The 26,465-nt window shown below is 48.9% G+C and overlaps 1 protein-coding gene across 3 annotated transcripts in view; it reads right to left on the bottom strand.

Annotated features, from left to right (window-relative positions):
• NHLRC3 (NHL repeat containing 3) overlaps positions 1-26,465 on the bottom strand; it is a 257,537-nt gene that overhangs the window by 31,128 nt on the left and 199,944 nt on the right. For all 3 annotated transcript variants that reach the window (XM_069621947.1, XM_069621945.1, XM_069621946.1), the window contains one exon: positions 23,354-23,466. In XM_069621947.1, the coding sequence (XP_069478048.1) occupies positions 23,354-23,466 (113 nt within the window). The remainder of the gene's footprint in view (positions 1-23,353; positions 23,467-26,465) is intronic.

Here is a 26,465-nt window from a genome sequence, read left to right on the forward strand (position 1 = left end):
GCCATCATCCCACCTCTGACCTCCATGCATACTGCAGCCTTAATGATGCCATCACCCCACCTCAGAAACTCATGCACACGGCAGCCTGAAAGATGCCATCACCCCACCTCAGAACCTCATGCACACGGCAGCCTTAAAGATGCCATCGCCCCACCTCAGACCCCAATGCATACAGCAGCCTGAAAGATGCCATCATCCCACCTCAGACCTCCGTGCATAATGCAGCCTTAATGATGCCAACACCCCACCTCAGACCCCAATGCATACTGCAGCCTGAAAGATGCCATCACCCCACCTCAGACCCCCCTGCACACGGCAGCCTTAATGATGCCATCACCCCACCTCAGACCCCCCTGCACACGGCAGCCTTAATGATGCCATCACCCCACCTCAGACCCCCCTGCACACGGCAGCCTTAATGATGCCATCACCCCACCTCAGTCCCCAATGCATACTGCAGCCTGAAAGATGCCATCATCCCACCTCAGACCTCCATGCATAATGCAGCCTCAATGATGCCAACACCCCACCTCAGACCCCAATGCATACTGCAGCCTGAATGATGCCATCACCCCACCTCAGACCTCCATGCATAATGCAGCCTTAATGATGCCATCACCCCACCTCAGACCCCCCTGCACACGGCATCCTTAATGATGCCATCACCCCACCGCAGACCCCCCTGCACACTGCAGCCTTAATGATGCCATCACCCCACCTCAGACCTCCATGCATGATGCAGCCTTAATGATGCCAACACCCCACCTCAGACCCCAATGCATACTGCAGCCTGGAAGATGCCATCATCCCACCTCAGACCTCCATGCATAATGCAGCCTTAATGATGCCATCCCCCCACCTCAGACCCCCCTGCACACGGCAGCCTTAATGATGCCATCACCCCACCTCAGACCCCCCTGCACACGGCAGCCTTAATGATGCCATCACCCCACCTCAGACCCCCCTGCACATGGCAGCCTGAATGATGCCATCATCCCACCTCTGACGTCCATGCATACTGCAGCCTTAATGATGCCATCACCCCACCTCAGACCGCCAAGCACACGGCAGCCGTAATGATGCCATCACCCCACCTCAGACCTCCATGCATAATGCAGCCTTAATGATGCCATCACCCCATCTCAGACCCCCCTGCACACGGCAGCCTTAACAATGCCATCACCCCACCTCAGACCCCAATGCATACTGCAGCCTGAAAGATGCCATCATCCCACCTCAGACCTCCATGCATAATGCAGCCTTAATGATGCCAACACCCCACCTCAGACCCCAATGCATACTGCAGCCTGAAAGATGCCATCATCCCATCTCAGACCTCCATGCACACGGCAGCCTTAATGATGCCATCACCCCACCTCTGACCCCCCTGCACACGGCAGCCTTAATGATGCCATCACCCCACCTCAGACCCCCCTGCACACGGCAGCCTTAATGATGCCATCACCCCACCTCAGAACCTCATGCACACGGCATCCTTAATGATGCCATCACCCCACCGCAGACCCCCCTGCACATGGCAGCCTGAATGATGCCATCACCCCACCTCAGACCCCCCTGCACACGGCAGCCTTAATGATGCCAACACCACACCTCAGACCCCAATGCATACTGCAGCCTTAATGATGCCATCACCCCACCTCAGACCCCCCTGCACACGGCAGCCTTAATGATGCCATCACCCCACCTCAGACCCCCCTGCACACGGCAGCCTTAATGATGCCATCACCCCACCGCAGACCCCCCTGCACATGGCAGCCTGAATGATGCCATCACCCCACCTCAGACCCCCCTGCACACGGCAGCCTTAATGATGCCATCACCCCACCTCAGACCCCCCTGCACACGGCAGCCTTAATGATGCCATCACCCCACCGCAGACCCCCCTGCACATGGCAGCCTGAATGATGCCATCACCCCACCTCAGACCCCCCTGCACACGGCAGCCTTAATGATGCCATCACCCCACCTCAGACCCCCCATGCACACAGTCTTCGTAAAGTGAATTGGCCGAGGGATATAGCAATTTAACATATTTAATTAACCTCCTCCAATAGAGTTTGGAAGGTAAGGGGAGAGACCAAGCTCGTGCATTGGAACAGAATTGGGCAATGATATCGGAAGCCCTAATACGGTGTTCCATAGTTTGCCTTGAAGCTTGTAAGAATTTAACCAATATCCAATAGGCACAGTTCTAGACCATAAAGAGCAATCGCTTAAAATTCCAAGATATGAAAATCAAATAGTGGCACAAGAGAGTATCTACAATTCCTGTGTAATATAAGTTTCATTTGGTTAGTGAGTTGTGTAACTTTACTTGTAAGGGCCTTTTGCCACATCTTGAGAAAATTGGCATTAGACAAATTGTAATCCAGGATTCTGATCAATGCACCATTTGAACCTTTGATTTTTTTTTCCTATTGGAGAAAACAAGGATGTGTGATTTTGAAGGATTAGTAACGAGGTTATGTTGTTTGGCAAATGCAGAGAAGAGGTTAAGTTTGTTCTGCAGTCTAAAAGGAGTGCAATCAAACAAAATCATCCGCACATGCAAGCCAGTTCAAACGCAACTTCCAGTTTTTCTGGAAAAATGTTGGAAGAATTCCAAATTATATCAACAACAGACAAATACACATTGAATAGTGCTGATGCAAGGTTACAACCTTTTTTAACCCAAATTTCAGTGGGTACTGCATCAGTTAACAGCCCAGAGCAATTGAAACAGACTCTGTAATTCGTATGCTCATGTAACAGAGCAATGATGCCCACCATACGAGACGGAATACCATGGGCTAGTATTTTCGTCCATAGAATACCTCTTATGACGCTGTCAAAGGCAGGCGACATATCCAGAGATGCCATATAAATGGGACCGCTGTAAGAATGGGCCACCGGAGCTCATCTGGGATTGGCTGGAACTCAAGAAAAGCCCCCCGAGTCTTCCATGGACAAGAAGGCATATAATTCCAGGCCAAGGGACGCTAATTGCATCTGGTGATCCCATAGATATTTAGCAATAATTTGTGAATGAAGTTTACACAGCATTCCATTGTTGTTATGATTTGCTAGTTTTACCCACTCTAGATCAGCTATAATCAGATTACGTAGAGAGGGAATTTGATGAAAAGTTTAAAAGTTAAGAACAATTTATTCAATCCCAGACGCAGACCTGGAGAGGTACGTGTCGGACCTGTTTAGATTTATAATAACACTCCCCTATGACTCCACATTGACACCCTTGCTCCGGCCCCTGCTGATTTTTGCAACCACTCCTTTGCCTCAGGATCCTTCCCCTCCCCTCTGAAGCACTCATTTGTATCCTCTTCTCAAGAAACCAACAGCTGATCCTTCTTGTCCAGCTAACTATCACCCAATTTCCATTACTCCCTTTCTGGGCAAACTCCTGGAAAAGTTGCCCATCTCTCAGCTTAACTTTCATTCCAATTCTGTTGGCTATCTCCATAACCACCAGTCTGGCATCAGAGCTGCCAGAAGCACGGAAACTGCTCTCCTGAACATCTGTGAAGATCTGCTCTCCAACCTTGACTCTAACATTCCCTCTGTCTTCATCCTCCTCGATCTCTCTTCTGCCTTCGACACTGTCATCCATACCATCCTGCTCAACCGTCTCTGTGAAAACCTGGGTATCACTGATCAGGCTCTGGCCTGGCTGACCTCTTTCCTCTCAGATCGACCCTCCCAGGTCCAACTTGGGTCCTTCCTATCATCTATCTTCCTCTCTACCTGCGGTGTTCCCCAGGGGTCTAACCTCTCGCCCTAGCTTTTCATCCAATACCTGGCAACTCTCGCCCACTGAATTGCCATTTTCTGCTCAAATTTCCAGTGCTACGCTGATGACACAACTCATTTTCAGGCTGCCTTCTGCCACCTCCTCTCCCTCTCTCATCTCTGATTGCCTAACTGCCATTCAAGAGTGGTGTGCCGCCAATGATCTTTGTCTGAATGCCAGCAAGGCAGAGATCCTCCTCATCGACACACCTTTGCCATCCTTTCCCCTCACTCTCTGGCTGGCCTCCCTTGGCCCTCCTACCCCCACCTGCGAGGCTAAGAACCTCGGGGACATCTTTGACTCCTCCATTTCCTTCTCCGCCCACATCTCTGAGGTCTCTAAAAAGTCAAACTTCCTACTGCATCTCCTCAGAGGTACTCTGCCTTTCCTCTCCTTCCAACAGAAGCACATGGTATGTTATGTTACTTTGCATTTATATAGCGCCTTATGAATCACTGGTATGATCTCAAGGCGCTGGTAGGTTGAACGCCCTCAGGAACCGTAGTTCAAGTCAGTCGAGAGAGAGAAGGAGTGAGCCATGAGGTGCAAGGAGGCACTGGCTATGTGTGCAGCTGGTGTGGCACTCGTATGATAGCTGCTTCTTAGCGGTAGGTGTGGTGGTTGAGAGATCAGAGTATGTGTTCATTCTGGGTAGGTGATACCCAGATTGATTCCTGGCTGCGTTAGGCCTGAGGAGACGCATAGGCTATCGGGTGCTGAGCCAGCTGTGTTTAAATAGGATGATAAGGAGTATGAGGCAGGTGTTAATACGAGAACAGCTATACCGAATGTGTCATAGTATCGTTGTGTTCTAGTTGAGTGGTGGTGTATAGGAGAGAGTAAGCATGGTGATGTGATATGATGGTTTTCGGTAAAGTGTTTGAGATCGAGCGCACATCGGAGCCATTTATTCAATCCGTTTTATTCACTCATTCTGTTCAATCGGCTCTGTGTGTTCATACATTTCGCGTAGTTCTTCATTTGGTTTACTAGTCATTCCATTCAATCTATCATTCGATCGTTCATCTACATGAACTATTCCATCATCTACATCTGATTCTGCCCACTCCATCTATTCTGGCCACTCCATCCATTCTGGCATCTCGATTCGTTCCATCCACTCCGTCCGTTCCATCCTCTCCATCGGGTCCATCCACTCCCTCCGTTCCATCCACTCCCTCCATTCCGTCCGTCCCATGCACTCCGTCCGTCCCATGCACTCCGTCCGTCCCATGCACTCCGTCCGTCCCATGCACGCCGTCCGTCCCATGCACGCCGTCCGTCCCATGCATTTCGTCTGTCACATGCACTCCATTTGTTCTAAGCACTCATCAGTTCCATGTTCTTTATCTGTTCCATGCATTCCATCTGTTCCATGTACTTGTTAGGCAGAAACCTGTGCAGTTCCCTCTGGGATCACTGCAAAAGATTTAGGACTACAGGTGTTTGGCAGTAAACCCACTTGGTAGCAGTCTGTACCACACAGATTCACTTGGTAGCTGTGGCTGAGCAGTTAGACTTCCCTCAAGAAGAGTTAGACAGTATACAGAGTATTCACAATAGGTCAAGAGCACACAATAGAACAAGTTAACACTGACCAGGGCTTGGTGTAAAAGAGATATAATTATTTATTTAAAACCACATCTAGAAAAACACACAGGAACTAATAGTAAGCAATTCAAAAACACGGTCACTAAAAGATATACACTCCCTTAAAAGACTATTAGACAAGTCTTAAGTAAAGCCCCACTTATTTTCAGACAGCGGTGAGCTCTTAACGTAGATGGCACTCTAATAGTTTGTTTTAAAAAGGGAGAGAAGAACAGAGAACAAATTGAAACAGATCCCAACACTTTTTCAAGAACACAACAAGAGAGGAAGGCAAGGTAAAACCGTGAAGTTAGAGTTCAAGAGGCCGGATCCAATTTCAGAGGATCCAAACGAAATGTGTCCAAGGTCACGCGGTTGCAGTGCACAAAGGTCTTGTAAAGGTTCAAAAAGGAGTTGGACCACAGAAAGGGACCAGGTAGAGGGTCAAGGTGGCCAGCCCAGTCCAGAAGGTTAAGGAGTTATTATTACCTTGTAGCAATCTTTAGAAAGGGAGACCTGGCGGGCACGGTACCTTAAAGTGGTGAGAACGCTCCAGCGGGGGCAGTTGTTCCTGGCAGCGGGTGCAAGTCAGTGCTTCGACAGGGGGAAGAGAGGATCTCGTCGGGGAGGAAGACAGAAGTCTGTTGCACTGCCAGGGAAGAAACCAGCCGCGGAGTTTCTCAGGTACAAGGAGCGGTCCGGTGATTCGCGGTTCAGTGGTGAGTGGCTATCTGGCTGCCGGGGTGCTTGGCGCGGGCAGTTCGACCACAAACCGGGCTGGGGTGCGAAGAAAGAAAGGAAAACTGGTTGTGTCCACCAGTCAGGGGAAGAAGCCTCTCCAGCCGAGGAGATCTTCTCTGTCGTCGGGAAGTGGTGAGTCGGTTCTGCAGGGCTCCACCGGTGGTGTCGTCGTGGTAGGTCGGCTCAGCTTCTCCCTCGTCGGATTCTCAGGTCCTGTGGCGACTTCTGAAGTTCAGTCCCCAAAGCCCTGCTTTTATGCAGAAAACCCCCATTCACTCAGCCTAGCTGTCACTCAAACATGCTAAGTGGTGAGCCGGCCGGCTCACCACTTGGGCCAATCACACAAGAGTGTGACTTGAGTTACCAAGGTAACTCAGTCCAGGGTGCCTAAAACCCCTCCCACACACCCTGTGGTACCCAGACAGAGTGGCACCACTTGTGGAGACTTCTGTGGAGAAGCCCGCCAAAAAGTGGAACAAAGGGCTCGACTTGGGTTGGAGTCACAGAAGAGAACACAAACGGCATTTTAGAATCGAGTCTTGGCAAAAAAATACCAACCGGAGAATTAATATTAATTAAATAAACCGGCGGTATGTTCGAGGCTATGAGAATTAAATAATTAAAGTTGGTAGCCTCGAACAATGGGAAAATCCCATAAGAAAATATTCGCGGTCGCATATAAAAAGTAGTTTCCACTGCCACCAGCCAAAACTCTTTCAGGGGGGACGGAGACGTGCCCCCTCGACTAACAGACCCCGGGGCAATCAAATTGCCCCGACCAGTACGTCCACAATATGATGGTTTGTACTGGTTTCTGTTAATAATTTGGGACTAGTAAAGCCAATGGTGACTTTACATGCCCTGGGAGACAGTAGTCTTTCCCAGGGTATGGAGTCTATGGTGGGGTGTCACTATGACACCCCTGTGTTACTGCACGGAGGGTGCTGTGTAACACGAATAGGAAAAACACATGAGACCCTGTGGAGTAAAGGACCCCATAGCCCATAAAACACATTACCAGTCAAAGGAATACCATAAATCATGTCCAAGAGTGGGAGGAAAAGAGTCTCACTCTTGGCAGGAGGAAAAAAACAAACCCCAGAAATCCAGCAAAGCTGCTCGGGGACTCACTAGGTTAGGAAATTTAGCCTAAAGAGAGAATTCTCCCTAACAGTACTCCCTCCAATTTTATGCAATCTATCTCTTCTATCCGTAACATCTACTCCATCTGTTCCATCTGCTCCATCAGTTCCATCCACTCCATCCGTTCCTATCATTCTATGCGCTCTATCCATTCCGTGTACTCTATCCATTCCACAGACTTCATCCAGCCCACCCACTTCATCAGGTCCACCCACATCATCCGTCCCACGCACTCCATCCGTCCCACGCACTCCATCCGCCCCACGCACTCCCTCCGCCCCACGCACTCCCTCCGCCCCACGCACTCCCTCCGCCCCACGCACTCCATCCCATGTACTCCATCTGTTCAAGCACTCCATCCGTTCTATTTGTTCCATGTATTCCCTCTGCTCCATGTACTTCGTCTGTTTCGTCCACTCCAACCGTTCCGTCGACTGTCCGTCCCGTCCAATCTATCCGTTCCAGTGACTCTATCCGTTTCATCTACTCTATCCATTCTGTCCGCTCCATGCGTTTTAGCTGCTCCATGAGTCTTTTCTGCTCCATGCGTTTTATCCGCTCCATGCGTTTTATCTGCTCCATGCGTTCCATTTGATCCATCCCCTCTGGCCGATCCAACCACTCTATCTGATCCGTCCACTTCACCCGATCCATCTACTTCATCCGTTCAAACTACTTATCCGTTCCACCTGCTTCATCCGTTCCGCCCGATTCATCCCTTCCGCCTGCTTCATCTGTCCCACGCACTACATCCGTCCCAGGGACTTCATCCTTCCTAGGGACTTCAGCCGTCCCATGCACCATATCCAACCCGTGCGCTCCATCCGTCCTAAGTATGTCATCCGTCCCACGCACCATATTCGTCCTGTGCACTCCATCAAATTCGTCCACTCCATTCGTTCATCCATTATCCATTCCATGCACTCTGTCAATCCATGCACTCTATCGGTTACATGCACTTTATTCGTTCCAAGCACTCTAACTATTCCATCCGCTCCATCTGTTTCATGTACTCCATCCTTTCCATCCACTCCAGCATTTCCATCCATGTACTTCAACTGTTCCATCAACACCCTCCCTTCCATCCACTCTCTGTTTGTCCCATCCACTCTATCTGTTCCATCCACTCAATCCGTTCCATCCACTCCTTGTGTTCTATCCGCTCTATGCGTTCCATTTGATCGATCCATTACGTTCGATCTAGCCATTCCATCCAATCCGTCCGCTCCATTTGATCCATCCACCTCATCCATTCCGTCCACTTCATCCATTCCGTCCACCTCATCCGTTCCATCCATTATATCGGTTCTGTCCACTTTATCTGTTCCGTCCACTTTATCCATTCTGCCCACTTTATCCGTTCCATCTTCTTCATCTCGTCCAACCACTTCTGCATCTGATTCGTCCGCTACATCAGTTTCATCCGCTGCATCCATTTCATCTGTTTCATCCGCAGCATCAATTCCACCCGCCGCACCATCTTCATTCTTCTCATCCACTTCATTTATTTAATCTGCTCCATTACTTTCATTCATTTCATTCCTTTCATCCATTCCTTTCATCCATGCCATTGCTTTCATCCATTTCATTCTTTTCATCCAATTCACTCGTTCTATTCAGTTTATCTGTTTTAATTTACATTAGCAGTTTAAATTTTCGATTTTCCCCTCAGGTCACAATGCGGATTGTTATTTTTGATATAGCAATCTTGGGCTAAAGTTTTTGTCGCTGTTGTCCTGTTTGAGTTAAGAGTTGGTTTTAGGGGAAGAGACACATTTTCAGTAGTTTCCGGAAAGACATGAGGTCCTCGGTGAGTCGGATGTGGGGTGTAAGTGCGTTCCACAGAGTGTGGGCCAGGGCTGAGAATGACGATCCGCCTAACCTGACTGAGTTGGTTTTTGGTATAACTAGGAACCGGCAGAGCTTGATCTTAGAGTGCGTGGAGGATGGTAGGGTTTTAGTTTGTCTTGGAGCTATTGGAGTCCGGTTTTATGCATTGCTCTGTGAGAGATGCATAAGGTTTTGAAGGTCCCCCTTCGGGCAACTGGAAGCCAGTGCAGAGTTTTGAGGGCTGGGGAGATGTGATCTCTTGGGCCAAGTGCTAGTAGCAGTTTGGCTGCAGAGTTTTGTGCTCTTGGTAGTTTAGTCAGGTGGTATGCATGGATCCGAGTTAGAGGGGGTTAGCATAGTCCAGTCTTGACATAACAATAGATTGGACCGCGGAGAGTCTGTTGGGAAAGGGGAGGTAGGGAAAAAAGCGCTTAAGAGTTTTGAGGTGGTAGTGGCAGGACTTAGAGACGTTGTTGACTTGGAGCGAGAGGGTTAGGTCAGGGTCGAGGGTGCATCCAAGGTTTTTTACTGAGTTTGAGGGAGACAGGGAATTCCCGTGGCAGATGGCCATGGTAACGGGTGCGGAAGAAGTTTGGTGAAGCCACATACCATGATTTCGGTTTTGGAGGGGTTCAGCAGGAGGTGGTTTGTGGTCATCCAATGATCTATGTCGAGGAGGCAGGCAGCAAGGTCGGGTTGGCAGTTGGGTCTTGAATGAAGGAGTTTTAGGATTAGTTGTGTGTCATCGGCATAGTTGTAGCACAGGATATTGTGCAAGCAGATTATTCGTGGGAGGGTGGACATCTAGAGGTTGAACAGGAGGGCTGATAGGCATGCTCCTTGTGGAACTCCGGTGTTAACTGGTCGGACTTGGGAAGCATAGGCGGAGAGTAGGGTTATTTGGTTCCTATTGTTGAGGAAGGATGCTATCCATTTGAGAGCGTTTCCACAGATTAACAGGCAGTGGAGACGGTCGAGGAGGATTGAGTGGTTGATTGTATCAAAGGCGGCAGATAGGGCAAGAAGGATTAGTGAGGCGCATCCCACAGAATCTGCAGTGTGTTTAAGGTCATCCCAGATTGAGGTTAGGGTGGTTTCTGTTCCGTGTCGGGTTGTGAAACCTGATTGAGCAGGGTCTAGGAGATTGTTGGCTGCGACAAAGGCATTTAGTTGGGAGTAGGCGGTCCGGTCAATGAGTTTAGCAAGGAACCTGGTGTTTGAGATGGGGCGGTAGTTTTTGGTTGCAAGAGAGTCGAGGGAAGGTTTTAAAGAAGAGGCTTGACATGAGCAGTTTTGAACGCATCGGGAAAAATTCCTGAGGAGAGGGAGTCGTTTATGATGGTTCTTGCGTGTTCTCCTGTGCAGGTAGATGCAAACATTTCTGTGTGGGTCGTGGCTGGGCTGGGGTCCAGCGTAGGTTGGGTGGATTGCATGGTGGGGGTAAGAGGGCTAGTTTGTTGGTTTGAAAGGTTGTTCTTTCGAGAGCAGTGGTGTAGAAGTGGAGAGAGAGTGAGTCGCAGAGTGACTGTGAGGGGGTCGATTGGGTGGTGGTACATGATGGTTTTGTGAATTCGGAGATGATTTTGTGGCGTTCTTTGCTGGGGTTTTTACAGTTTAGTATTCAGGAGTTCTAATGTGCTTATTTAGCTTTCCGGATTTCAGCTTTGTAGTGGCGATGGTGCCGGGCCAAGATGGATCTGCTCAGGGCGGTTTTGTCTTTCCGCCATTTTTATTCTAGGGATTTATATAGTTGTTTAGTTGTCTTCAGTTCTGGTGTCAACCATATAGGAAAAGGGCCATGGAGAGCTGATGGTTTGCAGGAGGGGGTGAGCGGGATTAATGAGGTGTTGAGCCATGAGTCAAAGGTGTTGGAGGTTAGATGGTCATTGGGTGGGCGGGAAAGGGGAGGAGACTGAAGGAGTGCATCGGCTAGGTCGGGAAGGATTTTTAGTTTCTTCCAGCATTTGCGTAGATTTGGAGGTTCTTGTTCAGTTACGGGGAGCGGGTAGGGTGAGCGAATGATGAAAGAGACAATTAAGTGATTCGACCAGATGATGGGGGTGGGGGTGTTTAGATGTATCAGGTCGTGGGAGCTGAAGACGGCATCAAGGGTGTGTCCTTTATAGTGAGTTGGCCCGTTTATGTGGGTATGGAGGTTAATGCGTCTAGGAGGTCGACCAGAGAGTGGGTCATAGGGTTGGTGGGGATGTCGGGCCATATATTGAAATCTTCTAGAAGGGTGAGGGTGGGATGGTTTAGTTGGAGGGTGGCAATCGAGTCGCAGAGGTTGTCTGAGAATTGTCTGTCGTAGCCAGGGGGTCTGTAGATTAGGAAGCTGTGGGAGAAAGAAGGGGGGAGGGATAGTTTTACGAGGAGCGATTCGCAGGAAGGAATGGTTGGCTGGTTGTCGATGACTGAGGCAGAGAAGTGAGACTTGAAGGCGATTGTTAGTCCTCCTCCTCTAGAGGGTCGGTTCAGTGGGATGAGGGAGTAGTCAGGGGGGAAGGCTTCATTGGCGATAGGGGCAAAGTCGTCAGAGAACCAAGTTTCCGTGATAGAGACCAGGTCCGGTTTGTCTGAGGCGAGGAGGTCAAAGATGCTGTCTGTTTTTAGCTACAGATCGGGCGTTAAAAATGATGCAATTTACTTCGGTGCAGGAGGATGATGTGGGAGATGCAGTGGTGGGGGTGGAAGATGGAGAGCGAGAGGGGGGTGGTTGGTGGTCACTGGGAAGAGTAGGTGGGCAGTTGAGGTGGTGAGTTTAGGGGTGGAGGGGTTGGACTGGTGTGACGGGTTGGTTGGATTAGTGTCGGGATTTGAAGGTGGGATGAGAGGGGTTAGGTGTTTCAGTTGTGGTTGGTGATAATTCAAGGGAGAGGGGTTTCAGGCAGGGTAAGGCAGGGAGGGAGGGTGGTGATGATCGAGATTGGGGGAATGAAGAGGCGGGTCGTGACAGGAGTGGCGAGGAGTACTGAGAGGTTGAGGGAGACCAGGGATGTTTCTTCTTCAGTGATTTGGTTGTGCTTGGTGTGTGAGAGGGTAGGGGGGGTCAGAGGGTGAAAGGGAAGTGGCTACTGTTCTTGGGCCGTTTTTAGGGCGGGGAAGGAGTGGGGTCAGAGGAGGATGATGGTGGGAGTTGATGGGGGAACAGGGGATGGATGGTTGCGGGGCTGGGTGTGCTCGGGAGGCTAGGCGGGCTGCTAGTTTGGGGAGGGGGGGCAGGTATGATGAAAGTGGGCGGGTGGGTGGAGGGGATGGGGGGAGCAGGGGTCTGTTAGGGAGAATTCTCTGTTTAGGCTGAAGTTCCTAACCTAGTGAGTCCCCCAGCAGATTTTTGGGGTTTATTTTTTTCTCCTGCCAAGAGTGAGACTCTTTTACCCTCACTCTTGGACATGATTTGAGTGTGTTTCTTTGGATCTAGATGTGTCTAATGGGCTATGGGGTCTTTTACTCCATAGGGTTTCATGTGTTTTTGTGATGTGTGTTACACAGCACCCTCCTTGCAGTAACACAGTGGTGTCATAGTGACCCCCAAACATAGACTCCATACCCTGGGACTGACTACTGTCTCCCAGGGCATGTAAAGTCACCATTGACTTTACTAGTCTTAAATTCTGAACAGAACCAGTACAAACCATCATATTGTGGACGTACTGGCTGGGGCAATTCGAGTGCCCCAGGGTCTGTTAGTTGAGGGGGCACGTCTCCGTCCCCCTGATCGAGTTTTGGCTGGTGGCAGTGGATACTACTTTTTATATTCAACCGCAAATATTTTCCTATGGGATTTCCCATTGTTTAAGGCTACTATCTTTATTTAATTATTTAAGGTAGCCTCGAACATACCGCCGGTTTATTTAATTAATATTAATTCTCCGGTTGGTATTTTTTGCCAAAACTTGATTCTAAAATGGCGTCTGTGTTCTCTTCTGTGACTCCAACCCAAGTCGAGCCCTTTGTTCCACTTTTTGGCGGGCTTCTCCACAGAAGCCCTCCAAAGTGGTGCCACTATGTCTGGGGTACTTAGGCGGGGTGGAGGGGAATTTAGGCACCCTGGACTGAGTTGCCTAGGCAACTCAAGTCGCACTCCGTCCTGATTGGCCCAAGTGGTGAGCCGGCCGGCTCACCACTTAGCATGTTTGAGTGACAGCTAGGCTGAGTGAATGGGGGCTTGCTGCATAAAAGCAGGGCTTTGTTGACTGGAACTTCAGAAGTCGCCACAGGACCTAAGAATCCGACGAGGGAGAAGCTGAGCCGACCTGCCACGACACCACGACCGGTGGAGAGTCTTCTTCCTTTAACTGGTGGGGATAACCAGTTTCACCGTCTTTTCGTTTTCCCGACTTATCTCGTGGCCGCCTTGCCCGTGCTAAGCACCCCGGCAACCGGGATACCACATTTTACCACAACCGCGAGACAAAGGTACCACCTTTAACCGGAAAAATCTGCAGCTGGTTTCTGCCCTGGTAGTGCAACGACCTGCATCTTTCCTCCACCTCGAGATCTTCCCTTCCCCTGGATGACGCCACAACTTGCAACCATTACCAGGAACAACTGCCACCGCTGGAGGATCCTTCCCACTTAAGGTACCGTGTCCCGCCTGGCTTCCCTTGCAACCGACTGTACGGGGTAGATTTAGCCCCTGGCTTTCGAACCTGGGTTAGCCTGGGACACCCTGGATAAACTTTTCTAAAGCCTCTCTAAACTCTTTTCTGAACCCTCTGCAAGACTTTCTAAGCCTAGTGTAACTGTGTGATCTTGGGCGCATTTGTGCTCTGCTCTCTCTAAGAGTGGGCCCAGCCTTTGGACTTTGGCTCACTAGTGACTTTTTGCTCTCTGCCTTGCTAATAGTGTTCCTGAATCGTAGAGTGGTGTAACCCTGCATATTCTGCCTTTTTCCCTCCCTTTTTCAACCTTAGTAGAGCGCAATCTAGTTAAGCGCTCACCTCTGTATGAAAATAAGTGGTGTCTTACTGTGATTTTCTAATAAGGGCAAAAGGGGTGTATATATCATAATAGTAACTGTGTTTAGAATATTTTACAATAAGAGTGCTGGAGTGTTTCAACTGTGTGTTTTTAAATAAATAATTATATACTTTGATACCAAAGCTCTGGTCAGTGTTTGCTTGTATTATTGTACCTGAGTGCCTGGTGAGTATACATTGCATACTCCCTAACTCTTCTTGAGGGAAGTCTGACTGCTCAGCCACAGCTACCAGGTAAATCTGGGTGGTACAGACTGCTACCAAGTGGGTTTACTGCTAACACCTGTAGTCTTAAATCTTTTGCAGTGGTTCCTAAGGGAACTGCACAGGTTTCTGCCTAAAAGGGTCTTAGGATGAGCAGGGTCTTAGGATGGTTGGCTCGCCATTGTGCTCCTCTGGCTTGGTGTTTAAACTATCCCAAGCTCTGGGTCTCTCTAGGTTGGACTATTGTAACAGCCTCTTTCTAAATCTACCTGCCTCTAGTCCCGGCCCTCTGCAACTAATTCAGAACAGGACTGCGAGACTTGTCCTTGGCCTCAAGCCCTGGGATCGTATCCCTCCAGCTCTGAAATTTCTCCATTGGCTCCCAGTGGATGCAAGGATTAAATTCAAAACCCTCTGCATTGTCCACAAGGCTTTCTGGGGCCTGGGTCCAAAATACCTTCAGCTATCCCTCCGCAAATACCTCCCCTCTCGAGCTCCTTGCTCCTCTACCTCTAACTCCCTCAGGGTCAGTCGTTTTTCAAAGAAACGAGCTGGGGGTAGATGTCGGTCTTCGGCTGGGGCCTACCTCTGGAACAGCCTCCCTGCACACTCTAAATCTTGAGGAGAACCTTCTCTGGTTCCGGAAGCACCTCACAACCTTCCTCTTTTCTTCTGCCTTCGCACCCCCTCTCCCCTGCTGATATGTTCTCTCTTGGCACTGTGCACCTGGCCACCCTCTGTCCCCCGGGCCCAGGTACATGCTCACCCTGCCACCCTCCCGCACTGCTTCTGGGTCACCCCTTGCACTAAGGTCTGTATCTGTACCCATACAGCCCCCCCTTTTTCTTCCTGCACTTATCAGACCTACCCTGTCTGCTGCCTTAAACCTAGCACTTGCAAATTGCTGGCTGTGCTACCACTGTTTGTTGCCTTTGTTATTTATGTATTATTAGTGATCTGTTTCTCCTCTGCTTCGCACTTTCCACTTCTCCCCCTTCCATGCACTTTTCCCCTCCCCCATGCACTTGCGCGTTCTCAATGTCACTGGGCCTAGTTAGATCGCTGTTTTGTTCTCCCCTGTTCCCCTCCCTTGCCTTGTCACGCTCTGAAACACTTGTGTACGAGTGCGATAGAAATAAAATATCAATAACAATATCCCTATTGGAACTAGACAGAGTTCATAGAACGGTCCCAAGACAAGCTTCCTCTTCTCCACCGGATGTTCTCGCCAGGGTGCATTTTCATCGAGTTAAAGAGGAAATTATGAAAGAAGCCAGAGCAATGCACCAAATCACTTTTCGAGGCTCCTCGACCCTACTCTACCAGGATTTAGCTAACTTCACTCTCCAAAAGCGGAAATCTCTGAAGGTGCCGACGGAATGGCTGCGCGAAAGAAAGGTCCTGTACCGCTGGGGCTTTCTAACATCTGTGAAATTCATCTGGGAAGGAGCCCAACAACAGATCCACTCCCTGAAAGAAGCGGAGACATTTGTGGGCATTAGCAGGGGAGATGGAGAGTCTGAATCAGAAGGGGCGACTTGTGACACCCCCGGAAAGCAAGCAAGGACATCCTGGTCAAGAGTCAGCAGGAAGCACAGGATCCGCGGCCCCTCCTGGAGAGCGCTTAACCCTGACTCAACAATGTTACCACTACACGATTATTGAAGGTCAGTGGATCTTCTCTGGTGGTTTTTGGCCCTCTCACAAGCGCTAACCCTGAAATGTGTGATCGAAGGGGGACAAAAGGGAATTGTCAGGGGAGGGAGGATATGGAGAAAGCCCTGGGGCAGCGGCAAAATGACCCCTAGGGAAATTGTCGGAACAGACTACCCCCTATGCTACTCATGAGTTGCCCTTATATATTACAGTTCACACGCTGGGCCCAGTTGGCCATTCGCTCGGTGCTGCTGCACCACCCAGTTACCCTGTTGAGTAGGATGGGGTTCTTCCTACTAGGTTGGGGTGGTGACGGCGGTAATGACGGAGGGGGATTGGGGGATAAGCAAGATTTACTGGGAGAGCTGATTCCTTCTTTCTACTCTCCCAGATAGTTACAACACACAACACGTTGACATCTGAATACAGCCCAGAGCCATATTGTCAGCACAATGCTACTCATATAGACCAGACGGGACCCAGCATAATCAGGCCTAGTGTCGAACCCACTAAGGAACCTCCCGGGGATGGCTGACAAAAACGAAATTACAGTCCATACTTGGAATGTTCAGGGCCTCAACTCTCCGAGGAAGCGCAGGTCAGTGGAGCATAGGCTGGGGCGCCTATTGGGAGACATAATTCTCCTCCAAGAAACGCACCTATTACAGGCTGATGAAAATCTAATTAGATTTAGACCCTCTAAAAAAATCATTCTTCGCTTCCTCGGGGGAGAGAGAGAATGGGGAGTAGCAATCTTATTGAGCGAGAGGGTCCCCTAACGAGAATCACAGTGAGAAAAGACCCCAGGGGCAGATTTCTCCGGCTAAAGGGATTGTTAGTTGAGCAGCCTATCGCCATTGTGGTTGTCTACTTCCCGAACACTGCCCAGAACAAGTTTATTACTGACCTGATCCCAAGTATCCTAGCCTTTAAGGAGGGGTTCCTTCTCATAGGTGGAGATTTTAACCTGGTACCTGACCCTCAGGTGGACAAAACGCTCCCCCAACCAACTCTGATTTCATGCAAGCGTTATCCTTAGCAAGACTCCTTAGGGGAAACGGAAACAGTGGATGCTTGGAAGCTGGCTAATGGGGGATCAAGGGACTACGCCCACTACTCCTGTTCACACAGAGGGTTTTCAAGAATATACCTTTTATTAGTCTCCGGTTCCCTATATCCTTGCCTATACAAGACAGAGATACACACCCGCATGATCTCAATCCACGCCCCAGTATCTACAAACCTCAGCATAAGTGGCCAGATGTATCCTCCCAGGGGCACTGGAAATTATGCGGCTCCATATTGTTAGATGATAGCATTAGAAGGGAAATCGGAGAAACACTAACCAATTACTTCAGGGAAAACACGACAGCTGATACAGCCATAAACATTATTTGGGATGCCATGAAGACAGTGGTGAGGAGCTCATTAATTAGCGCTGGGAAGGAACAGAGGCGGGTCTCAAACATTGCTGTGGCCAAACTTGAGGAAAAGGTAAAGTTTTGGGAGTCTGAGCTGAAATCCCATAGCTCAAGGAAAACAGAAAGAGCCTTACAGAAAGCGCAAATTGCATTGGAGATGCATTGGGCAGACACTCAGCCAAGTCGCTAGCCTTTACAAAACAGCTTTACTATGGCAAAGGGAACAAAGCAAACCGGGTCCTTGCGTACAAGTTAAAAAAGCTCACAGCAGCAATAATATCCTGAGGGTCGTGGGTGCTGATGGCAGGGCCCGATACACGAAGAGGGAATAAATGGAGGAGCTGGTAAACTACCATAAAGCAATAATGGCGGGACCGCCCATATCTCTCGCTGGCCTATCGAAATACCTCCGATCCACTAGCCCCCAAGATAGTGCTCAATTGGCAACTTTAGAATCCCAGATTACACTTGAAGAAATAACGGAAGCCATAAAATACTTAAAAAGCATGGCACCAGGCCCAGGTGGCCTAGCTACAAAATGTTATAAAGTCTATGCAAATATTCTGGCCCTACACCTGACAGCACTGTTCAACTCTTTCCTGTCCGCCGGAGCCGCTCCAAAGTCCATGGCAGAGTCCCTCACAGTCCGGATCCACAAGCCAGGGAAAGACCCCGAACAGGCTTCCTCCTATCGACCAATAACCCTAATGAATAACAATGGGAAATTATTCTCAAAGGTGCTAGAGGTTCGACTGAATGCGACTTTCCCAGATATAATAGCACAGGATCAAAGGGGATTTATGCCCGGAAGGGGGATGCACGACAACATAAGGCGCACGATAAATCTCATTGAAAGTGCCAGTAGGAGGGGTAAAGGTATGGCAGTAATATCATTAGACGCGCACAAGGCCTTCGACCTGGTGGACTGGGGCAACATTAGAAAAGTGCTGACACACTTTGGGTTTGGTCCAAACTTTACAAGATGGGTAATGGCCAACTACCAGAGCTCAACCACGCAACTCTGGGCTAACGGCACTAGATCTGAGCCGATAAACATAACGAGGGGAACGCGGCAGGGGTGTCCGCTATCACCTCTGGTGTTTGCTCTATCTATGGAGCCCTTTGTTGCCAGGATTTGGCAAAACCCAGAGATAGAGGGGCTCACTGTGGGGGCCCACGAACACAAAGTCGCACTATATGCGGACAACGTCCTGGTCACAGCGACTGATCTGGATGCATCTCTAGGGCCTCTCTGGGAAGAAATTGAGGAATTTGGGGCGGTTTCCGGGTTCAGGGTTAATCTAGACAAATCCTCAGCACCAGCAATCAATCTTTCCAAGCAGCAGAAATTGGACCTCAGTCCTATGATGCCAATCCCCTGGGCCAAAGAGGCAATCGGATACCTTGGGGTACAGATCACTAAAGATCTCTCCCGCCTTTACGTAAACAACTTCCCGCAGCTATTTAGTGATTTTCGGCGAGATCTTAAGCTCTGGAAGAACCAAGAAATCTCCTGGTTTGTTCAAAAAAATGAACTTAATCCCCAGATTGTTGTATCATTGCGTAGCGCTCCTGGTCACATCCCAAAACACGAACTGTTCTCCCTGCAGAAAAAGATACTGGAATTTGTCGGGGAGGGAGGGGCCAAACCCAGCATAGCGGAGAAGGTAATGATCCTTCAGAGGGATCAGGGTGGTCTTGGTGTGCCAGACGCGGCGAGGTATGCACACAAAGCACAACCTGCCCACGCATATACATGGACTCAGCTGGAGAAGGCCTGGTGCCCAGTCCCACTGTCCAATCTGCCACACTTACCGACCATAAAAGTCCAGGCAAAGAGGGGGGCCCTCACACCAACTAGCATTACTACTCACAGCTGGAAAGCTGCAGCGCGGAGGTGGGGCTGCTGGGGTACACTAGGCCCGCTCACACCTATTTGGAATAACCCCGAGTTCTCACCACTTGGCTTCGCGCCTTGGAGTGGGGGGGACTACATAAACTTGCAGACTTCCTGGAAGACGGTTCTCCCATAACGTTTGAGAGATGCAAAGAAAAGTTTGGGGTGGGAGAATCTGAAAGGTTTCACTATGCCCAGCTCCGGTATTGGATATCGCACAAGGTGGTCCGGGAGAAGGTAGCCAGAGACTTAACAGCGTTAGAGTTATCACTGCTATCGCCAGCCTCAAGAGGGAGAATTTTGGCGCTCTATCGCCTCCTAGATAGAACGGACCCCTCTAAAAAAGAAAGATACATGCTCGACTGGGAGAGGAACCTAGGCTGGGAAATAGAGATAGAAGAATGGGGGAAAATTTGGACGAGGCTTCATAAGAGCACACAATACATTTCGAACAGGGAAGGGGGTTACAAAATCTGTTACAGATATTATGTCACCCCAGAACAATTAAATAAGACCAAGCCAAAAATTCCCACAGATTGCTAGCGAGGGTGTCCAGTCCGGAGCATGCTATTTCATATGGTCTAGGGCTGCCCAAAAGCAGAGGGATACTGGTGGGAGGTGGTAAATCACATTAAAGCAATCACTGGGCTGTCCATTCCGTGGGATCCCGGAATAATTCTTTTGGGTGAAACAGGGGGAGGGGGATTCCCGCTCACAGGACATGTCCAACGCTTATGCACGCACTTTTTTTAACTGCAAAAATTACAATGGCACAACTTTGGAAAAATGCAGACGGCCCCTCGGTCCCGCTATGGTGATCAAAGTGCTGGGAGGTCGCTGTAGCAGAGAAGGTCTCAGCAATGCGCTCGGGACTCCTGAACAATTTTTTGAACATATGGGCACCCTTCATGGACTACGCTGTAAAATGTCCAGCTCAGACTAGGAGACCTCCTCTAACACGCTGGCTCCAGGGGGAAGTGAACTACTAAATCAGAAAGCAGGAGGGAGGGTTCTTAGCCCCGAAACATCCGGGGTGGGTGGGGGGGTGGAATATAGGTGTATGGAACATTTGGCCTGCCTTTATGCCCGTTGGACTGACACTGGTATTTGGCTCGGATTAAGATCGTATGTTGTTGAATATTACATCACTGATGTTGATACGTACCCATGCTGAAAAACCTAATAAAATGTTGTGTGCAAAATAATCAGTTTTTTAACATTCCCGAACCCACCCCTGTAAAAATGCTGCAAAAACACATTGAAAACGCCTGGACAAGCTGGGCAGGTTCAGTCATTTATGGGCTGTTCTTAAGTAGATTCTCTCCATGAGATGATGGCCCTGGATGCAAAGAAAGGCCTATCTAGTATTGCAGGCATTCCTCTTTACTTGTCTCGGGAGGATAGCTCAGGGGCAAGTGCTTGCCTTGGAAGCAAGACGACACGGAGCAACACAGGTTCGATACCCCGGGTCCGCGCTTAGAAACCTCTGGGTAGTAAGCGTGTTATAAATAACCTATCATACCACATCATATTGTGGAGTGAGGGTCCTGGGAATGTTGACACCCTGGATGCAAAGAGAATATCTAGTACTGCGGGCCTTCCTCTTCATGGAGGAAGGCTCCTGAGAATGTTGATAAATATAGGATCGTCATAAAAGCGTTGCAAGCAGAGGCTGGCGCAACCGCTTTTGTGAATGGGTAGATTTTAGAAACCCTGACTCCTCCAACCACTGCATACCCAGGGAGATAACCTCCTTTTCCTAGTCATGGTTTTATTCCACTTGATTCCCCATGAACCGAGAGTGTATTAGTTGAAAGTGGTATACAATTTGCCAGAGATAAGACATGCATTACTTACCGTAATAGCATTTCTGATGATTGTCTCTGCTTAGATTCACATGCTGTGCATATAGTCCAACATCCAGTGGTAACCATAGAGTATTGCATCTTGTCTTTTGAGGACCAAAAGGGGACGTCGGCATAAGCGTGTCTGTAACACTATCCCTATCGTGACGTGTAGTGTACCCAAAATCCCTCATGCGCCAAGGTCCCTCCGATTGGTTTTTTCCGCCCAGATAACTGGTCGCCCTATAGCGGAGCTCTTACAGAAAGAGACATTGTTTATCTTATACCGACTTGTCGGTTATTCCCCATTAAGTCACTTCGGTCACAAGAAAATATTCGACAAAGACTGCAGGGGATTCGTCTACGGCGGTGGATTTCGGTGCCTAAGATCCGGCAGCCGGACTTTCCACGTGGTCGGGCCCTCTGGCCGATCTTTACAGTAGGGAGAGTGGGGTCAGGGTGGCCATATTTTTGGTATGTCTTTCCTCTTTTCCCCTCTTTACCCTTTTGGTCTGGTCATCTTCCCGTTTGGCTGTGGAAAGGACTCCTTTCAGGTTCTTCCCTAAGTGTAGGGTCAGATATCCTTGGAAGGACGAACACAGGATGTGCAACGCCTGTCTCCCCTTAGATCACGACAAAAAGCGGTGTGCGGCCTGCAAACTCCTTCGGCCTAAGACCCTTAAGGAGCACTGTGTTAAGCGGTGGGCCGCGTAAGGTATGTCGCGGGTGGAAGCCCTTTCCCCCACCGCCACACCCGCTCAGAACCACAGATACATAAGCATCCTTCTTTCAAATAATAGTAAAGTTACCCTTCCACAAAACAGCAGCGCCCGAAGATTATCACCACTTTTCATGGTAAGAATGCATCAAGGCATTTAATATTATTTCACTCATTAATAGCTATGCTATTAGCCTCCTAACACACACATTCTAAGACTCATTCTTTAAGTAGATAGATATTTGGTTCCTGTGGGCGCCGCTCTCCTAAAGACATGGAGAATGCCACGAAGGTAAAAGACATGGTCATCAGATGAGATAAGATGACTGTGTGACATACTGTGTGATGTAACATTTCTAACGTCCTGTATGAATGCATCTTCAGTCACAAACCCTGCAGAGATGGGTGAGGCCAAGATTATAACATGGTTAGAATAGTCAAAAAGGAAGATTGCTTTGCCTCATGCATGTATCTACTGTGAAGGGGCTCCTGATGGGAAAGTCTCCCCAACGACGATCAATGACCATCACACCCTAACTTTTAAACCCTCTACAGGGTGCCGTGGACTGTGGCAAATATATATATGAAGGCACAGCAAGGGAGACAAAGGTTCCTGTCCCCATACGGCCTTTGAACGTCCCATGATCAGGCCTTATGAGAAAGATGTAAGGGACTTGACTGTGAAGTTTGTTCAAATTAAAGATGAGTGGGCAATGTTGATGCCTTCTAAGCTCAATTCAGCAGAAACTGTCAGACCTCCACACCTGAAAGTTGCTAAAACTGACCACTGGAGGAATTGTGCCAATCTTGTACTTCAGGAAAGGTGAGCATGGGTAGTGCCCCCTCCCCAGTCCACCCAGCCTGGAAACCTGCTGTGTGCTTGCAGCCATCCTTAAAGGAAGCCAATATACTTTCTTCCCCCATTAAAGCTTACTAGGAGAGACGAGGGGCAATCAGCTTCAATAGTTGAATGCCTACTGCTCCGGCTTATTATGCTGAATAATGACCTGGTTCCTTCTCCCTTCTGCCGCACCCTCCTGGTCTTAGACTAGTATGAATGTCATCCAATAATGACTATATTCCTCTATGTGCTATCGGCGTTATTCCGCTAGTTTATATACTGTGTACAGAAGCTTTCCTTTACATCATTATCTGAGAATTCCCTGTTTTGTTATACTTAGGGGAGCACGAGGGGTGGGAACAGTTGGCTGCCCGTGCTATCATATATCCAATGTTTAACATAAAGATGCCTGTATGATGCCCCATCACCCCCACCAGACTACTCTTCCCCTTTGCCCCAGTTATCACATGAACCTGTTCTCCATCTACCTCTCTAAAAACATGTTTTGCCTACTTGTATAAATTGCATATTAAACCCTCAAAAATAATTGAAGGAAAGGTGCAGCTCTACGCAGAGGACAAAGAGCCAGCCAGTTTGAGCTCTATGTTCGATACAGGTGGACGGTGTTGGTAACAGAGGACACCCACTTGGTGGTTTCCATAGGGCGCATGTATTTACCTGACTGAGTAGGGGCCATCTTCTGAGAAACAGCTGCTCCAGACTCCCAGCCACTCTCCAGAGCCTTTATCAAACACCTGGATCCTCTTATTGCCTCTGTCAGCAACCCAGACCTGGAGCATAAGGAAAACAAAACATTAAAGCTCAGGCCACACCACTGCTAGCTCCAGCAAATAGCTTCCCAATGTGACTAATGACTGGGCACCTGTGCAGTAGGATTTCTTCATAATCCATGAATTGCATCGGTGCAAAGAGCAGACATCCTGCTTACATTCAGGATAAGGCCTACAACATCTATAAAGCAGATCTAAAGGAAACGCTGACACACAAAAGGACTGGGCCAAACACAGATAGATCCAGGTTGTAGGGGAGTCCTAAAGTGTGGTTCTGGTGTGAGCCCCCTAAACCTTTTGCTTTTCCTCACCTTGTTCACTAACCGTTTTCCCTAGCGAGTCCCATGTTAGGGTATGTTACTGATCATGGGTCACCTGAGAGAACTTAAACCTCTTTGGGAAGGGTACCAAAAATAGACCCAGTGTTTTCCTGGGTGAGTAACTATGCCCAGTTTCCTGTGTATGCTCTACATGGCGGTGGCAGTGAAGAACAAATTACTTACCCCTGGTAATGTTCATTCGACTGGATGTTCCTCCCACGTATTCCTCATCTTATAACTCCTTCCAGCGTCAGCTGCTTCAGACTTTTTTGCTGTAGTGGGTACCATGCATCGTCGTCGACTCGATGTCCCCCAACGGCCTCCGTCCGCTCTTGAGGCTGACATCACTGATAGTATATAGAGCATGCACCATGCCTATTACTTCAATTCCTAGTTGTTCCCCCTCTGGTATAAGAATGTTCAGCATTCGTTAGGTCAACAGATCAGGCACTCAAAAAAGAAAGGTGTAATACACAGAAATTCTACTGCAACGTAGGATTGGAGGGGCGATAAGGAATACATGGGAGGAACATATAGTCAAAAGAACATTACCAGGGGTAAGTAATGTGTTCTTCGAATGGATTCCATCCTCCCACGTATTACTCATCTGACGATACGCTCCCAAAGCAGTATGGTCTTGGAGGTGGGAGTAAGAATTTCAAGATTTGTCATTAATGCTGTGAAGCACCACCTTCCCGAATCCTGCCTCCTGTCCCAACGCAGAGTCCAGACAATAATGTCTCATAAAAGTATGTAAAGAGGACAAAGTGGCTGCTGCACAGATAGCGGCACCCCTCTTTACAAGGCTGATGAAGTGGTCACACCTCTCGACGAATGTGCTCTCAAGCCCACAGGGACATCCTTCTCGGCCAGGTTATAACACTTGGTGATGCTTAAAATTATCCAACGGGATAAAGTTTTGTTTTGTCACTGTAAGACCCAGTCTGAGTCCTGTGTATCTGACAAACAACTGGCCATCTTGCCTCACCTTTACCATACGAGAGATGTAGAAACTTAAAGCCCTTTTGGCATCAAGTCAAAGCCTCTCCTCTTCCTTACCAGGGTGAGGTGGAGGGTAAAATGTTGGTAGCAACATTTTCTTAGAGAGGTGACATTCGGAAACCACCTTTGGGAAAAAAGTGGGTCGGACTCTCAGTACAACCTTTTCCTTAAAAATGTTTGTGTTCAAAGCATGCAATTTGCTGACCCTGCCTGCTGATGTTATGGCCGTTAAAAAGACTGTCTCCAATTTAATAACCTTAAGGTTCAGAAATGAAGAGGCTCAAAAGAAGCACACATTAGAAATTTCGAAACCATAATTAAACCACAAAAGGGACTGGTGGGAACACATTTGTGAGCCCTTTAAAGAATTGAATCACAATAGGCATTTTGAAATAACATGCCTGCTTGGGCGTGCGCTTAAAGATGGAAAGCGCCGTCAAGTATCCCTTTACAGTGCCGACCTGGAGCCCCAGACTGGCAAGCTATAGTAAGAAAGACAGCACCATAGGCGTGTCACACAGAAAAGGGTCCACATTCTGATCTCTACACCAGCTGCAGAACTTATTCCAACAGCAGCAATACAGAGATTTCTAACACTTCCATCACATATTCCGGGAGGTCCCAATCCGTACATCTCAACCTCTCAGAAACCAGGCGTGAAGGTTGAGAGTCTTGACCCCTGGATGGAGAACCCGACACCCATCTTGCGAGAGAAGTTATTCTCTTTGTGAAAGACTCATGGGACGGCAGATGGACATGTCCAGAAGTTCCGGGTACCACGTCTTCCTGGCTCAATCCGAAGCAATCGGGATCATGGATTTCCCAAACTTTCTCAACCTCCTGATGACGCAAGGAGGGATTGGAGGAAACGCGTACAGGAGTGGAAACTCCCAGTCCATAACAAACACGTCCACTAGAGCTCCTCTGTGAGGAAATTCCCTGGAGCAGAACAGTTTGCACTTCCTGTTGATGCTGGACACAAACAGATCTACTTGTGGGGTTCCCCAAAGGGTGACGATCTTCGGAAGGACTTCCTGAGCTAGTTCCCACTCATGGGAGACTGTGCTCTGTCTGCTCAGAGCGTCCGCTGCCTTATTCTCCTCTCCGGATAGGTGAACTGCTGATAGGGGGATTCCTTCTTGAAGTGCCCAGAACCAGAGCTGCATTACCTCTCTGCACAGTGGTAGTGATCCTACACCTCCTTTCTTGTTGAGGTAGTACATGGCCACTGGGTTGTCCCTCATTATCAGGACATTCTTTCCCTATACAGAGGGCAGAAAGGCCTCCAGTGCTAGTCCGATTACCCTCAGCTCCAAAAGGTTGATGTGTAGTTTGGACTCAGATGGAGACCAACGACCACTGACGGTCAGATCGTTGTCTTGGGCTCCCCAACCCATGAGGGGGGCATCCGTATCTATTGTTTTCTCTGGAAATGGTTGCCAAAATGTTTCCCCTTTCAGATTTTTTCCTTGCAGGCCCACCACAGGAGGTCCTGTGCAACCGTGCTCAGCACCTGAATCAGGTCTGACATCTTGCCTGAAAACTGAGACCACTGGGACCGGAGGGCCCACTGGAGAGATCTCATTCTCAGATGAGCCTCTGGCACCAGAAAAATGCAGGATGCCATGAGGCTGAATAACCACAGGAAATCCAAGGCCAGAAGATGTGGGGCATTCT

This window comes from Ambystoma mexicanum, chromosome 5q, assembly GCF_040938575.1.
Source record: "Ambystoma mexicanum isolate Mex_15411 chromosome 5q, UKY_AmexF1_1, whole genome shotgun sequence".
Classification (NCBI taxonomy): Eukaryota; Metazoa; Chordata; class Amphibia; order Caudata; family Ambystomatidae; genus Ambystoma; species Ambystoma mexicanum.